General features: G+C 39.2%; 1 protein-coding gene across 12 annotated transcripts in view; it reads right to left on the bottom strand.

The window, feature by feature from the left end:
* Nucleotides 1-18362, bottom strand: part of tenm4 (teneurin transmembrane protein 4) — a 660982-nt gene that overhangs the window by 427800 nt on the left and 214820 nt on the right. For all 12 annotated transcript variants that reach the window (XM_043691653.1, XM_043691652.1, XM_043691657.1 and 9 more), the window contains one exon: nucleotides 6370-6633. In XM_043691653.1, the coding sequence (XP_043547588.1) occupies nucleotides 6370-6633 (264 nt within the window). The remainder of the gene's footprint in view (nucleotides 1-6369; nucleotides 6634-18362) is intronic.

The raw sequence follows: 18362 nt of genomic DNA, 5'->3' as shown, positions 1-18362 counted from the left end.
TTTCCTGTCAGCCAACCAACTTTCAATCCAAGTTTAGTACTTTGCCCCAATACTATGCGCCCTAATTTTGCTCACTAACCTCATATGTGGGACTTTATCAAAAGCTTTCTGAAAGTCCAGGTAAACTACATCTACTGGATCTCCCTCGTTCATATTCACAGTTACATCCTCAAAATGTCCCAGAAGATTAGTCAAGCATGATTTCCCCTTCATAAATCCATGCTGACTCTGACCAATCCTGTTACTACTATCCAGATGTGTTGTAATTTCATCCTTTATAATAGACTCCAGCATCTTTCCCACCAGACTAACTGGTCAATAATATCCTGCTTTCTCTCTCCCACCTTTCTTAAAAACTGGTACAACATTAGCCACCCTCCAATCCACAGGAACTGATCCCAAATCTATCGAACTCTGGAAAATAATCACCACGCATCCACGATTTCTCGAGCCACCTCCTTCAATACCCTGGGATGTAGACCATCAAGCCCCGAGGACTTATCAATCTTCAGACCTAACAGTCTCTCCAACACCATTTCCTGGCAAATATAAATTCCCTTCAGTTCAGGTCCTTCAGCCACTGTTACCTCAGGGAGATTGCTTGTGCCTTCCCCAGTGAACTCAGATCTGAAGTACCAATTCAATTCTTCTGCCATTTCTTTGTTCCCCATAATATATTTCCCAGTTTCTGTCTTCAAGGGCCCAATTTTAGTCTTTAGTGCCTGGCGCCTACTCGCAGACACTTCCTCCTACTGCTCCCTCGACCATGACCTCATCTCCCATCACCAAACCATCACCTCCCAGACCATCCACAACCTCATCACCTCAGGGGATCTCCCACCCACAGCCTCCAACCTCATTGTCCCTGAACCCCGCAACGCCTAATTCTACCTCCTACCAAAGATTCATAAACCTGACTTCCCCGGTCAACCCATTGTCTCAGCCTACTCCTCCCCCACTAAACTCAGCTCTGCATGCCTTGACACCGTCCTGTCCCCATTAGTCCAGGAACTCACCACCAATGTTTTGGATACCACCCATGCCCTCTACCTCCTCCAAGACTTCTGTTTTCTGATCCCCTACGCCTCATCTTCACCATGGAAAGCCAGTCCCTGTAAACATCTATCCACCATGACAAAGGCCTCCAAGCCCTATGTTTCTTCCTCTCTTCTTACAAACCAGTACCCTTCCACTGATACCCTCATCTGCCTGGTTGAATTGGTCCTCACCCTTAAGTGGTTCTCCTTCCAATCCTCCCACTTCCTCCAATTTAAAGGTGTAGTCATGGGCACCTGCATGGGCCCCACAATACCATGTCTCTTTGTCGGGTACGTCAAACAGTCCATATTTCACAGCTACACTAGCACCATCCCCACCCTTTCCTATGCGACATTGATGATTATATCAGCATCACCTCATGCTCCCATGGGGAGGTTGAACAGTTCATTAACTTCACTAACACCTTTCAACCTGACCTCAAATTCACCTAGACCATCTTGGACACCTCCTTCCTCTTCCTAGACCTCTCTAGCGACCGACTAACAGAGATATCTACTACAAACCCACAGACTCCCATAGCTACCTGGACAACACCTCTTCCCACTGTGCATCCTGTAAAAATGCCATCCCTTATTTCCAATTCCTCTGCCACATCTGTTCCCAGGATGACCAATTCCACCATAGAAAATCCCAGATGGCCTCCTTCTTCAAAGATCCCAATTTCCCCTCCCATGTGGTTGACGATGCCCTCCAGCACATTTCCTCCACTTCCTCCACCTTCGTCCTTGAACCCCACCCCTCCAATCACAACAAGGACAGAATCCCCCGGTCCTCACCTTCCACCCCATCAACCTCCGTATACATCGCATCATCCTCCGCCACTTCTGCTACCTACAAACAGACCCCATCATGAGGGATATATCACCCTTATCAGCCTTTTGGAGAGACCATTCCCTCCGTGGCTCCCTTGTCAGATCCAGCCCCCTCCCCCACCAGCCCACACTCTTGGCACCTTCCCCTGCCACCACAGGAAGTGCAAAACATGTGCCCACACCTTCCCCCTCACCTCCATCCAAACTCCAAAGGGTCCTTCCACATCCATCATAGATGCACCTGTACTTCCACAAATGTCACCTACTGTATCCATTGTACCCGATGTGGTCTCCTCTACACTGGGGAGACAGGACCCCAACTTGCAGATTGTTTCAGAAAACATCTCTGGGTCACCTGCACCAACCAACCCCGCTGCCCCATGGCTGAATACTTCAACTCCCCCTCCCACTCCACCAAGGACATGCAGATCCTGGGCCTCCTCCATCATCAAACCCTAACCACCCAATGCCTGGAGGAAGAATGCCTCATCTTCTGCCCTGGAACTCTAAAACCACATAGGATTAATATGGATTTTACCAGTTTCCTCATTGCCCCTCACCCATCTTATTCCAGTCCCAAGCCTCCAACTCAGCACCGCCCTCTTGACCTGTCCATTGTCTTTCCCATCTGCTCCACCCTCCTCTCCGACTTATTACCTTCTCCCCCACCTTCATCTACCTATTGCATTCTCAATTACCTTCTCCCCAGCCCACAAGCCTCATTCCTGATGAAGAGCTTATGCCCGAAATGTCGATTTGCTTGATCCTCGGATGCTGCCTGACCTGCTGTGCTTTTCCAGCGCCACACTCTTGACTCTGATCCTCAGCATCTGCAGATCTCACTTTCTCCTTGTAATTATGACAGCAATCTTTTTGACATTTTTGAGATCTGTCACACAACTTATCTGGCCTGAGGTTGCTATACCTTTTGTAGATAAATAATGGAATGCACTATTACTCTCATTGTTAATTGGATAGGGAATTATGTCTCAATGATATAAGGATAAGAAGACAGTATTATTAAGGGTAGGATATGTCATTTTAATTAAGGATACAACCAGCAAAACAATTTTCCAAAGATGAAGGTGGCGTGAGAAAGAAAAAAATGAAAGGTTGCAAAATAGTGATAAATCTTATTATAGATACATTGAGTATGATAGATAAAGTAACATCAGGAAATAGAAACAGGTCATAGAAAAAGGTACAGATTATTACAAAGAGCCAAAAAGAATAAATGTAATGATAATCATAATGGGAGAACAGATTGGGGACAGTTATTTTTGAAGATTGTCAAAATCAAGGTGAATGAAAAAAAAGGAAGACTTCTTTTCATAAGGATTGCTGTATTTATGTCACAAGATGTAAAAGAATTGAATGGGAAAAAGCTACAAGAGACTTCCTAGTCAAAGGGATCGAAAGGAATGTCTACTGGAAGAAGGTACATATTATGATGCTCTTATTCAAAAGGCTCATGTTACAGCACTAATTGTAATCAGATACATTCCAAGTTGAGATAATTTTGGTTCAGGATGCTTAATAATGAACATAATGCCAGCTACAATAAGCATTCCTTATGAGAGCTAGCAAAATCATTGGTGTGAAATGAGACAAGATGCCAAACAAGACATAATGGGTTTACAAAGTGTGATTTCGAGAGACAGCTATGAAACATTGATCAGTACTTTTTATGCTCTTGTGCAGGAACCAGAATTGGTGAATATAATGAATGAATAGTCAGAGATTTTGAAATATTTGGGAAATTAATTGAACTAATGGGATGACCGAAAAAGGACAGGATGATCAGTGAACTATTTAAGCTAATTCATTGAAAAGACAACTTTGAGAGTCAAGAAGCTGTCATGAATTTAGATAACAATAAATTAAACAAGAGGAAGATGCAATGTGTGACAGGAATAGTTTTGTACATTATCAAAGGATGTGAAACACTGTGAAAATTTAGTTTGTATTTGTATTGAAAGAAATGATAAAAGAAAGGACTGTTACCTCTTTAACTTAAGAGGTTTGGTAAATACTAAATTACATCCATGGAACCTACAGAAAGAGTCAAGCAGATACAGAAAATAGAAGAAACAGCCACCCAAGCATGAATTGTATTGGTCATTCAAAAAACTGTTTTATTATTGATTAGTGCTCCATCTAGCCTTTGTCCCTCTGTTCACTGCAGCTTCTAATTTGCTTAATGCATCAGTGGTGTCACATTTCGCCCTAAGCTGTACATCCAAAATCAATACTTGTATCACCCCAAAGACCCATTTTATCCCACCTCTGTTACATCACCCAACTTCACCCCTGCCTCAGGTCTGTTGCAGCTAAAGCCCTCACTTATACCATTGATGCCTATAGAATTGGCAAAGCACTCCTGATTGGCCTATAATGTTTTATAACCCGTAAAATTAAGATCACTCTAAATCTCTGCTGCTCATATGTTAATGCACACGAAGATCCACTCACCTATCACTCCTGTATTTATATTGTTCTCCAGTCAAATAATGCTTTGATTAAAATATTTAAATCCCTGTTTTCAAATCCTTTTGTGGCCCCTAGCTTTGGTCTTTTAAACATCTTCAATTTTAATCATTTTACCTTTGATGTTCATGCCTTCAGTTGCATACACTAAATCTCTGGAATGACCACCCTATAATTCTTCACAACTATCCCAATTTCCACCTTTAAGACAATCCTTGAAATCAATCATATACCTCTTTGGCCATCTCACCTCCTATTTCTTAATGAAACTCGGCTGTTGGCTTGATTTCATATTTTATTTTCGAATGTTTCACTTGTTTATTACATAATGTAAATACATTTTTTTGCTGTTGCCTTGTTGTGAATTTGGCATGTTTTGATAATAGCACATTGAATTTTGTGTTCGCCTTCTTTAAGTTTAAAAGACATTCACTTTTTGCCCAGGAGAGGGGTCAGTGCAGGCACGTGTCATTTTCATTGCAGTATGTGTCATGAGCAAGTAATGCACTGATGCATTTGATGTGATCTGTGTCATCATGTTATGCTGACAAAAGCGTTCAATACTGTTTTTTCTTCAGGAAGTCTTTGATAAAAAAATGCAGGTTGTGTCATGAAGATGCGCTACATCAAATATAGTTTTAAATTCATCAGCTGCAGGCAGACAGTAGACTGTCTTTAAAAGGCAATCTTTAATGAATCAAGGGCATTAACTGGAATTATAATAGAAATGCTGTCAATTTGCATAGCTATATAGTCCACATTCCACTCCATCGGGATTGAGACGGAGAGTGTATAAAGATGTTACCAGAAACAGTAAAGCCCTGGAGAGCTGTTAACTGCTCCCTAACTGCCTTATCACAAACAGAAATTCACTAGAGTCAGCCATGAGAGTGGTCATACAGAAGTTAATTGCTTAGATACAATATCTCAATTTTAAAACATCACTGTGAAGAAGTTAAATAAAAATAACTACCATTTTGGTGTAGATGCTGGAGTTTTAAATGTCTGTCACAGTTAAAGAGAAGTCACATGACCAGCCACGCCATGTGTGCTACTTGCATTAGGGATGGCTGAAGCCTCCAGCGACTAAGAAAACCTGCTTTCTTTCTCTCTCTCAGCAGCTGCACCTAAGATGGCCATCCATCTACCAAATTTCATGATGTCTACATTCCCACACACAGACAGGGAGCTTTAAAAGGTTTCCATGGCAGCACTTCCAGAAGAGAAGACTCAGCTGCAACCTTAAATTGCCAGCTGAAGACCAAAGCTGGCGATACTTCGAGCCACACCAGACAGCCAGCTACAATCAATGAATGCTCATGCACTTTAAATTCAACCTGTCCACAGTTAACCTCCTGTGCTATGTAATTTGCATTTCTGCATATTTTGTTTGAGCATGCCTGCGAGTTGCAGAATTTAGGGCATATTTTTACATTTTGATGTTTTTAAACTAAGCTGTTACTTACTAAAATCAAAAGTCCTGTCTGGCTAATGCTTTATCATCCAAACATAAACAAACAAATACATGCTGAGCTGGCAAACACATTCTTTGACACGATTTATTCAAAATCTCTGTGACAATCAAAATAGGTGTGGGAAAATAGGTGAAACCATTCCACTAACAAAAACAGAAATTGCTGGAGAAGCTCAGCAGGACTGACAGCATCTGTGGAGAGAAATCAGAGTTATAGTTTGGATCCAGTGACTCTTGGAAGGGACCCAAAATGTTAACTCTGATTTCTCTTCACAAATGCTGCCAGGTCTGTTGAGCCATTCCAGAAACTCATGATTTTGTTTCTGATTTACAGCATCCACAGTTCTTTGGAAATCATTTCACTCCTCCTCGACTACTTAGAACAGCTTTGATAAAACTGAGTTCCATTCTAGTTCAACTGTTCTGATCTTTAAATGCAAACACAGCACTATTTGTAATGCTAACAATATAATTCAGAGATCCTTTATTCAAATAACTTCTGGCAAATGGAATATAAATTCAATTTTAGTTTCTTACCATTTTCTGTATTCTCAAGTTCTGTGTCAGTAAGAGTGAGTGCAGAATTTGCCCGACTGGATAGGCAGGAGCTTCGTGTTGATTTAACATTTTGTCCCCAAAGCCTCATTGCATTTTCAGGAGACATGACCCCATCTGTTTCTGTGTCAGAGCGTGCACTTATGGAGTATCCGGGGTGTGACAGCCCTAAATCTGTCCGATATCCAGTGCCAGGATGAGGTGTAGCTTCGGTCAGTCCTAACTCTCGGAGTGAAAAGTTTGAGCCTAGAAAACAATATTCAGTTTATCAGAAAATATTGTAAATGCTTCTATTTTTCAGTTGTGCAAAACAAATTAAATAATTTAACAATGTAATTAGATGATCCCACCCCAAACTCCAGTTCCAGACATTCCTGTCTTCACTTCGATACTTTTCATGAAATACAACTCTTGGGAGCAGGATGAAAAAGCTAAGCAAACAGCTATTCACTGCTGGCTAAAATGAAAGCACTGGAACATCACAAAGTTCTTATATTTTTATAAGTGTGATGTTACTTTAGAGCAGTAAATGATTTGAAGTCAATTAGCACCTTTGAGAAATAGGTTAATGACTGATGAGAAGGGGGAATTGAAAGCTTTGAAAAGGTTGAGAACACTGATGTCCTTTCGGTGCAGATAAGTGAAGAAACATGCAAATAATCAACATTTAATGACAGTCTATTGGAATGTATTTATACAGTATTGAAGAAAAATTTATTTAACTGAACAAAATGCTTGGAGAAATATATACAGCCCCAAGGTCAGCAATAATAAATGGCGAGACCAATTCTTGAATAAAAGGCTTATTTAAATCACATAATGCCATAATTATAAAGTCAATTTACACAGTTGGAAAAGATACATAATATCAATGCTAGGAAACCTGTTTGGACTGATAATGCAAAGTACAGCTCTTCATGTATAGTGCAAGACAGAGTTTGTGGTTAGAATGATTTAATATAACATCAAAGCATTTGAATAACTTCAGCACTACCCATAGAAGATTAATCTGTAAAATAGAAACATATGGAATAAACTGCCAGTTATTGAAATGGAGTGGCAGCTGGCTGCATTGAAGGGATTTTTCAGGAATATATACCGCAGGGAAAAATCAGAGTATCCAACTTTGTAACCTTAGCCAATCAAAACAAATAACAATAATTTGGAAGTGGACATGTCAAACTGGTGACAGCACCAAGATGTTGGTAGCTGCTGTAAAAACAAATCAAAATCAGGCCCAACAATTCCAGAAGGCTCTTGATATATTGGATTAAGTAAATTTCTTGTTGACAAGTGCAAAGCAATGAGACAAGGATTGGAGAAATAAGTAAAAACCGGAAGAACTGCAGATGCTGTAAATCAGAAACATAAACTGGAAAAGCTCAGCTGGTCTGGCAGCATCTGTGAAGAGAAATCACAGATAATATTTTGGGTCTGGTGACCCTTCCTCAGAATTGTTCTGAGGAAGCATCACTGGACCCGAAATGATAAGTTTATTTTCTCTTCACAGATGCTACCAGATTGGCTGAGCTTTCAAGCAGCTTTTTTTTTGTTGAAGAAATAACTATTGGATTTGGAAGTTAAATTGTATTAGGATTCAGCTTAACAAAAGGACAGAGAGCCAGTTGTGGACAGTTTGTTGAAATAATTAGCATTTGTGTGTGAGCAGCAAAAAAGGCAGGCAGGATCTTAAGTATGAAGTATCGAGTATGAAAATCACAATCAGAAATTACAGGATACAATAGCAAACCTAGTTAGTGCACTGGTTAGTTCCAGTATGAAGTACTGCATATACTTCTGGTCTCTGCCCAGGTTTTAAGAAGGACATCATGCTATTGGAAAAGCTACAGTAAAGAAATTCCCATACTTTACTACAGAAACTTAAGCATAAACAGCAGACAAAGAGAGGCTGAATTTGATTATACCAGAGAAGAGAGAGAGAATTAAGAATTTATTGACACATGTATGTGCTTATGGGCAGTGATAGATTTAACCCTAACTTAACATTCTGATGACCTCTAGAATGAAAATGGAGCATGGCTGAAACTTGCAGGGAACAAAGTGGGCGGCACGGTGGCACAGCAGTTAGCACTGCTGCCTCACAGCGCCAGAGACCTGGGTTCAGTTCCTGCCTCAGGCGACTCTCTGTGTGGAGTTTGCACATTCTCTCCGTGTCTGCGTGGGTTTCCTCTGGGTGCTCCGGTTTCCTCCCACAATCCAAAAATGTGTAGGTTAGGTGAATTGGCCACGCTAAATTGCCCATCGTGTTAGGTGAAGGGGTAAATATAGGGGAATGGGTCTGGGTGGGTTGCGCTTCGGCGGGTCGGTGTGGACTAGTTGGGCCGAAGGGGCTGTTTCTACACTGTAAATAATTTAAAGTGAATGGACAAATCAAGTTTAAATGCATCAACGAAAGATGGTACATGTTTGAAATGGATATATAAGGAAAACAATTAAGGCTGAGAACATTCATCATTTTAGAAATAAAATAGAGAGCATTTGATGAAAAGCACCAACTGAGGGACATACGCATTGAACTACAAATGCTGTTTCTGAACTACAGGTCTGCCCAAGTACAATAAAATAATAATTTTTATATCCTGTTCATTCTACTTCTTGAATTCTGCATTTGGGATCATTTTCAAACATATACCAATGATTGGCTCATTTTAAATAAGGAAGGCAGAATACAGTCGGTTCTAGATAAGTTCATTAACAACACAGTTATCTTGGGGAAAATAAAGCACTTATTATTTCTGCAATATCTAGAATTGTTACAGCAAAAATATTTCTTACAATGCCACTCAACATAACATTGATGAAGATAACAAAGGGATATGTGACAGCAGATAATCTGCAATTAAAAAAGCAAAGCAGAAGATCCAAACATATCTTAGTGAGAAATGTCAAACAATTCTGGATTGTACGCACCACACTTTTCGACTATGTGTAATTGCGGCAACGTAAGCATGTCACAGTTTTTAAAATTACTGTGTCTTTGAGCAATTTTTGAAGATGAAATCTAAAGCTACCAGGGTAGGTGTTGCTTAAGTATGACCTGTTGTTTACCCTTTTGGTTTTAAAAAGTTGCTAGAAGTGCAGGTTGATAACATGACAAGAAAGCTTAGACCTAACTAGCAAGTGAATAAATAGCAGATACATCCTTGATTGGATATGTTCAATATATAAGAATTGAAAAATGTAAAAAGAAAGAGAGTAAATTAGCAGGGTGAATGCAATGTCAAAGCAGAAACAGAAATAAAATCAGAGAAAGACACGTTGGATTGGTGAAGACAGGCCGAAAGATTAAAAACCCACACTTTTGATTGTCTTCTGGGCATGAGTTTGATTGGCAGCCATTAACAATTAAAAAATAAAAGCTTGTGCACTAGATATTAATTGCATACTAAACACAAAGGTAAGTGTAATGCATCAATTAATAAAAATCACAGGAATCGTTAGGTTATGAAATCTTAAGAAATCGGAGCAGAAATAGTCCATTTAGTCTGCTGCGACAATCAATCAATCATTGATTGCACTGGAACTCCACTTTTCGGCTTGCTCCCCCCTCAACCCCTTAGTATTTGACTGTCTTGTAGATCTAGTTGAATGCAAATTTTTGAATATATTCAATGATTAAGCCTCCACTACTATCTATGGAAGAGGCTAGCAGTAGAGTTGTGAAATTTGACCAGTACCTTGCATTGATTTGCAATTCATTCAGGGGGCACGACAAGTTGCTAAGTGACTAGTAATTACCAACAGCAAGTGTCTTTCACAGGGTTTGCTTTTAAACAAAATTGAACCCATTGTTACCATTAAAATTTGGTGGATATATTCTTCACATACTTCTAAAATTTCTATTTTCCATAGATGTCTCCAGCTCATGTCCACTAGTAAAGATGTCTCACTCAGCCCCTGCTTCATTCAACAGAATTCTCAAGAAAAATACGAGATGCAAGACCTGAATATTTTAATTCAATTCAGTTCAATGCACTCCAGCTGTGCAAATAGCCATAAGCCTCACTATCTGAAGAAAAAAAATCAAGAAGAATAAAAAGTTAATCTTTGAGGTAAATGTACGTTTGTAAAAGAAAGAAAAGGAAATGAAAACTTTTAACTTTATCACATTCTTCATCTCCCCGTCTCCTACATTGACTGTGACAGATATGGCCACTGGACCAAAATAGATACAAGCTGCTTAGAACAGTCTGCTCTTAACCTTGACACTGAATATAAAACATGAAGGCGTATGGTCCATTGATGCTATCAACATTGTTCACAGTTACCAAATATTTACTTTTGTGTCGTAACTGCAGAATAAACAAACCAATCATTAAAGATTTCTCCTCAGGTCCAGCAGTTCTGTTTTCTTTTTGAACCAACGGCTAAGATTAATTATGAAGATATTTTATGTCATCAAAATCTGTTTGTTTTTGTTCCATTCTGCTTGCTGACTCACTTGTGAACTTGGGAATATCAACAGTATTAAAGCTTAACATCAGTGACTGCCTCTGGGAAGTACTGTCAAAAATTATTAAAAATTACTGCCACAATTAACTAAAAATCAAAAGTCTTCAGAATAAATGCTGTGAAATAGATATATTTTATACCTGGGGCCTAATGTGCCCTTTTAAAAAAGTTCAAAATTGAATGGTAAGAGCCAAAAAAATTGCTCGGATATATTCTATCCTGCTTTGATGGAAGAGATTGTGTTCACTTCACTGTTAACAATTTTATTGCACTTTTCCCATAACAATTAAAAATGACAATTAATCTGGCAGAATACTCATGTTTATAAATATACAAAAAACTGTGTCAATATTTGTTGTAAGCGTAATTTTTCATTCAAAAATATTAACTTTGGAGAGATTACTATTTGCCATTCAAATAATTCATAATGTCTTTCACTCTAATATTGTTAGAGTCACTAACCCACTATCTAGATGCAAGCATGGCTTTTAACATGGAAATCTTTGATTATGCAACCATTTAAAAAGAAAATTTATGTTCTATCAATAGGGGCATGGTGCACAAAAGAAGTAAATATGAATTTATACAAAACATTGATTAAATCCACAGTTAAGATCATTGCTGGTGGTTTTGAGCAAGCCATTATAGAAAGGAAATTAAAGTAGGGATTGTGCAATACTAATTTATTTTGATAGTGTCAATAAAAAAACACATAATTAGGTCATGTACTGCCTCTGGTAAGGTGCAAATAACTGCAGGATTTTCTTTTCCAACAAACAACAGTGGCTACATGGCCACAATTGGGCTATCTGTTTGCCCAGATTATTAAAAATCAAATTCAATTTCTGTGAATTGCCAAGATGGGATGAAAGCCCATGCCCCTAGAACACTTGCCTGGGGTTCTAGATTACTAGCCCATTGCCATAACTATTTCACCATTGCCACAGTTATAATATGAAAATCCAGAAGTTACCAATAGTATTCTTATATGCTCCTCCATAGTCTGTGCTGTTTCATTCTCCAACATTGATGTCAGTGGATTCTAAAACACATGATCAGAGTCCCTAAATAAGCCAGCATTTTTTGCCCATCGCTAAGTACTGTTGAGAAGGTGATGGCCAGCTGCTTTCTTGAACCACTGCAGTCCTTGGTAACGATTTATACTCATAGTGCTGTTAGGGAGGGAGCTCCAGAGATTTGACCCAAAGACACTGAAAAAATGTGTGTACCTGTAACTTGTGGGTGAAGGTGTTCCCATGCATCTCATGCCTTAGTCTTTTTAGGTGGTGTTGGTCACAGGTTTGGAAGGTGGCACTGGAGGAGGCTTGGTGAGTTTCTGCAGTGTATGGATACTACATACTGATACTACTGAGTATCGGTGATGGAAGGAGTGAACATTGAACCTGGTACCAGTCAAACAGATTGTTTCAGCTTGGATGGTGTCAAACTTCTTCACTATAGCTGGAGCTGAATGCATCCAAGTAAGTGGCATAGCATTCAACAGCACTTGTGTCTTATAGATGATGAGCAGGCTTTGGGCAGTCAGAGAATGAACTATTTGCCACAGAATTTGCAACAGCTTTTGACCTGTTCTTGTAGTGAATATATTCATATGGCTAGTCCAGTTCAGTTTCTGGTCAATGGTAACTCCCGGGATATGAGAATGACGAGAACAGGGGTAGGTCCAATCAAGGACAGTAGTGGGAGACTGTGTATTGAGTCGGAAGAGTTAGGAGAGGTCTTGAATGAGTACTTTTCTTCAGTATTTACGAAAGAGAGGTACCGTATTGTTGAAGAGGAGAGTGTGAAACGGACTGGTAAGCTAGAGGAGATACATGTTAGGAAGGAAGATATGTTGGATATTTTGAACAACTTGAGGATAGACAAGTCCCCCGGGCCTGATGGGATATATCCTAGGATTATGTGGGAAGCAAGAGAGGAAATTGCAGTACCGTTGGCAATGATCTTTTCATCTTCACTGTCAACGGCGGTGGTACCAGGGGACTGGAGAGTGGCGAATGTTGTGCCCCTGTTCAAAAAAGGGAATAGGGATAACCCTGTTACCAAGGTCTAAGTGTGCTGTCAGGCGTATGAATGACCTGTCCAATCCAGTGGAGCTGGTTCTGAGTGAGTAATACCTCAATGCTAGGCATGTGGTTTTGGGAGAGGATGCAACTGCACTTGTCAAAGGATTAAAGGATCTTAGCATTCTTCCAAGCTTTGTGATGCATGCTGTAGATTGCCCAAGTCTCCATAGCATAGAAGCTTCTCCCTTTGTTGAAAGGAGGCCACTAAGGTTTTACAGGATCTTGCACTTCTGATCAATGGGAGCTGCAGTCAATGTTAGGATCGGTGGGGAGGTGTTTATGGAAGTGATTGAGTCAATACTGACCTAGAACTCTAAACATCAACAGTATACTGGACCTCAATGACCGAAGTCGGTGAGACTTTGGTTTGAGAATCTTTGAATTGGGAATGTCATAACTTCCCATCTGTTCTGTCAAATTGTAGGTTATGGCTGTGAGTAATTAGTTGAAGCTGAGGTGCAGCATTGGAAAGAGGAAGATAGAGAGGAATGGTGCAATGGCTTGGCTTGGTTGACCCCTATTTATACTGAAATGCAGCTTGTGGTGGTTCCTTAGTTAAGTATTAACATATTTTAGGAAAGATGTGGAAGCTTTGGAGAGGGTGCAGAGAAGATTTACCAGGATGTTGCCTGGAATGGAGAGGAAGTCGTACGAGGATAGGTTGAGAGTTCTCGGCCTTTTCTCGTTGGAACGGCGAAGGATGAGGGGTGACTTGATAGAGGTTTATAAGATGATCAGAGGAATAGATAGAGTAGACAGTCAGAAACATTTTCCCCGGGTACAACAGAGTGTTACAAGGGGACATAAATTTAAGGTGAAGGGTGGAAGGTATAGGGGAGATGTCAGGGGTGGGTTCTTTACCCAGAGAGTGGTGGGGGCATGGAATGCGCTGCCTTTAATTCTGCCTTAAAGAGTCAGAATCTTTAAGCGGCAATTGGATAGGTACATGGATGGGTGCTTAAGCTAGGACAAATGTTCGGCACAACATCGTGGGCCGAAGGGCCTGTTCTGTGCTGTATTGTTCTATGTTCTATGTTCTATGTTCTATATGGCTAGTGGGAGATTCAGATACGGTAATGTTATTGAAACAATAGTTGGATTGTCTCGAATTGAAAATGGTCACTTGTGAGGAGAAAGTGAGGTCTGCAGATGCTGGAGATCAGAGCTGAAAATGTGTTGCTGGAAAAGCGCAGCAGGTCAGGCAGCATCCAGGGAACAGGAGAATCGACGTTTCGGGCATAAGCCCTTCTTCAGGAATGAGAAATGAGGTCACTTGTGCCTGGTACAAATGCCTAGCACTTGTGCACCATGAATGTAATTTTCCACTGATCAATCCAAGCCTGACTGTTGTCTAGGTCTTGCTGCATTTGAATGTACATGAAATGTTTCATTATCTGAGGAAAAAGGTGCGATCATCTGTGAATGTCTCCATTTCTTAGTCTTATGCAGACAGGGAGGACATTCATAAAGGAGCTGAGGATGGCTGGGCCTCAGGCACTACCCTGAGGAATCCTACAGAGATGTTCTGGAACTTTGCTGACTGACTCCAATGATCACAATCATCAACTTTGACTGAACTGGTGGAGAGTTTTCTTACAATTCCCAATGACTCCAATTTTCCTCCTTGATGCCACATTCAGTCAAAAACTACCTTGACGTCAAAGGCAGTAACCGTTACTTCCTCTTGAGTTCACCTCTTGTGTCCATGTTCAGACCAAGACCACACTGAGTCAGGAGCTGATTGGGCCCAAAAGAACTCAAATTCACAGCTGATGGATAGGTTGTTGTTGGCTTGGTGTTGTGGTCTGTTCTTTGTTTTTGTCATTGCATTTGATAGCTTAGCAGTTTTGGCCAACAGCATGCATAATCACTTCATTGTTGACCACAGGTTTGGTTGAAAATGTAGTAAATTTGACCCTCCATTATTTTTTCCAGCTTGCATCTATTTAGATGTCTCAATAATTAATTCTATTAACATCCACAGTTAAAGCTTCACTTCACTTTGGACATGAAACACAAATGCAGAACACGACAATGATTGTTGTTACATTGTTACCTAACCCACATTAGTGTTTCATTGTAATATCACATCCTTTGGCAAAAACTTGCATTCCATCCAACTAATGGCTGGCTGAACTACATCTTAAATTCACATAAATTTAAATTATTAATTGACCTAGTATTTATCAGTTTCTGTGGGAAATCTGTTACAATATGTTGCTGATGTTTTCGTGAAAGAAAGCTTCTGAACTTCTCTCCAAAATGGCTTGGCTCGGATATCCCCTTGACACAGACTTCCCCGTCATCAGAAAATGTTTCTCCCTAGCTGCCCTGTTATTTTCAGGTAAGTTCCTAAAAAGAATTGGGTAAGCTCCTAAATGGTTCTTGTTGAAAGGATTTTGCCCGAAATGTTGATTTTCCTGCTCCTCGGATGCTGCCTGACCTGCTATGCTTTTCCAGCACCATTCTAATTTTGATTCCTAAAAAGAATGTCAATCATATTACCTCTTTCCTAATGTATTCCAGGGCAATAAGGCTAATTTATGTAGCTTCTCCTCATACACACATTTTCAAGAATAACTTATAATCCGGGGAATTAGTGTTTCACTTCTTCCAAAATGAACATATCCTTTCTGACATTGAAACTGTGCTTTCCCTGCTGTTGCAGAACGTATTCTTCTTCATATGTGATGTAAACTGTGGGATTTATTATATATACATGTATATATGTGTATGAAATGTATATACATAGATATTTATGTTTTAACATTAGTTATTGTGAATTTGGTTTTTGGTGTATCTGAAGTTATTAATTAACCTGGAAGTATTTCTGTTCCTGTGGTGATTTCTTTTAAATCCATCTTTGAGGCTTAACTTTTAGAGTTTTACAACTGAACAAGATAAACAACCTCAAACTTAGAATATTAGGAGTGGCTTTCTTAATCTTAAAGCAAACACCCATAGTTTAGAAAGACAGGGATGTCTTTCTTTGTTTTGGAGCAGTCTTCCAAAGTCTTTAGAATAGGATGGCTGCATGAAGCAGTGCTTCTGGGAAGGAAAGGACATATAGTGAACTAGAAATAAAACAGAAATTGCTGGAAAATCTCAGCAAGTCTGGCAGCATCTGTTGAGAGAAATCAGAGTTAATATTTCAGGTCCAGTGAGCTTTCTTCAGAACTTGTTTTGTTTCTGATTTCCAGCATCTGTGGTTCTTTCAGTTTTTTAAATATAGTGAATTAGATTACCTTACAACAAAGAGTTAATATTAATCCCAGACCAGAAGTGTGGGTATAAAATCCTGAAGGAGTTACTTAAAGCTGAGAACATTTAAGCAGGTGGATAACAGCCTCTGAAAGAAGCTCTCTGCAGTTCTAAAGTAAAAGATAGGGTCACAACTGAATTTACAAGTTTGTTAGATTGTTAGGGTTGTTAGATATCGGGACACTGGTGTGAATATTGTATGAGTAATCAAATAGGTACTGTATCAGTGGTGTATTTTAGGCACTATACAAAAGCTGTTTTGCTTCTTTTCAACTTATAAAGGAGTGTTCTGGGATTAACAGGATTATACTTCGTATATTTAACAAGCTTTGGATTTGTATTATAAATTAATAGTTCTGTTTATTCTATTTTATCATTTTTTTGTTTATAAATTTCTGTTTCATTGGTAAAGCAATACCTGCAGCATTGTTTGCTATGTTTCAGTGAGAGACCACTTCTCCAAAACTAAAACAAATAAAAATGAGCTATAAAACTGGGTTCCTATTGGGTATTTGACGTGTCTGGTAATAACATCAGCTGGGATCACAACAATATTCTCGCTCTCTAACTATGGAGAGTAATAATCTATCAGTCAGTTATCTTTGGGCATGTTTACTACAGCTTATTGACATAAATCCATTACCCTTCATCTTTCACTATTTAGAAAAATACTCAAATCTATCACTTTCTAATCCAAGGCTTATCTTCATCCAAGTCCATCTATCAAAATCTTTACCTTTTTGCTTAAGCCTCAACATTTTTAATGCCAAACTAATTTTATTTTCTGACCACTATGCCACCAATCTGTGTTGCTGACAAACATGGATACATGGTTTTCTATTGTATTATAACATTCCTTAAAAATACAATAAATAGTTGAGGCCCAAACATAGATCCTGAGGGCCATCTCCAGTCATTTCCTTCCACTCTAAGTATACACTGTCTATTTATATTCTTTGTTTGATTAGGCTCATTAATCTCCTAATCAAGCATAATATGTATATTCAAATCTAAGAGCATTCATTTCAGCAACTATTCTCCAGTGGGGAAACTTTCTGGAAATTCATGTAAACAATGTCCTTTGGAACTTCCCCATTTACTACCTTAGGAACATCTTCAAAATATTTCATCAGGGTTATTGCTCATGACCTATCCTCTAATAACCAAAATTGGATTTTCTGAACATCTCTAAAATTTTCATGGGCTTAGCCACCCTGCCCTAAGTTACAGCTTCCAATAATTTCCCCACAGCATGCATTAAATTATCAGGTCTACAATTCCCTGATTCCTAATCTCCCTTGAGCAACATAGTTACATTTGTGATTTTCCATTCTAAGTGGACAATTGCTGAATTGAACACATGATTGAAGATTACAGCTAGAATACCTGCAATTTCTTCAAATACTGTCTTTAAAGCTCTAGGGTGAAAAACATAAGGTCCTAGGATGTGTCAGTCTTTAGTGCCCTTTTAAGTACTGTTTTCTGGCTTCAGTGAGTTTCAGTCCCCACTTTTATTTCCGTTTCCCTGGAATATTCAGTTTATCCTCTTTGTCACTCTGAAGACTGACTTTTTTAAGCAAGTGTACAATTTCACTTTTAAAATAAACCCTGGTTTAGTCTTGTTATCCTTCATAAATCTGGATCATTACTGTTACCTGGCCTCCCCTACACTGCTGTAAAGACCTTAACTGACTTGAGTTTTTATTATTTCAAAATTTGTTATCCCCAATGATGACTTCACAGAACTATTCACCAGCAACCCCAAAAGTTTCATCCTTTAAAGCATGTCATACAACCCTTTATTGACTGCTAATATGCAATATTCATTCAACAGTCTCCTCTTCCATTACCAGATTGGTCTTTTCCAGCTTTATATTCTTCAATGGATCATTTGTTTCTATGATATTGGATTTCTGCTCATATGCATCCTCATCACTCTATCATTAGAGATTGACATTTTAGTCAATAGGCCTTTTTCCTTTGATATGCTCCTTGTAACAAAAGTATCCTCCCACCCTTCAAATCATTTTGGGAATATCTCATGTAAAAGATTTACAAGGATGCTGCCAGGTCTTGACAGTTTGAGTTATAGGAAGAGGCTGAATAGGCTGAGGCTTTTTTCCCTGAAGAGTCAAAGGCTGAGGGGCAAACTTA

Source organism: Chiloscyllium plagiosum, chromosome 6, assembly GCF_004010195.1.
Source record: "Chiloscyllium plagiosum isolate BGI_BamShark_2017 chromosome 6, ASM401019v2, whole genome shotgun sequence".
Classification (NCBI taxonomy): domain Eukaryota; kingdom Metazoa; phylum Chordata; class Chondrichthyes; order Orectolobiformes; family Hemiscylliidae; genus Chiloscyllium; species Chiloscyllium plagiosum.
The sequence above is the reverse complement of the archived record's forward strand: the minus strand, read 5'-3'. Positions and strand labels throughout refer to the sequence as shown.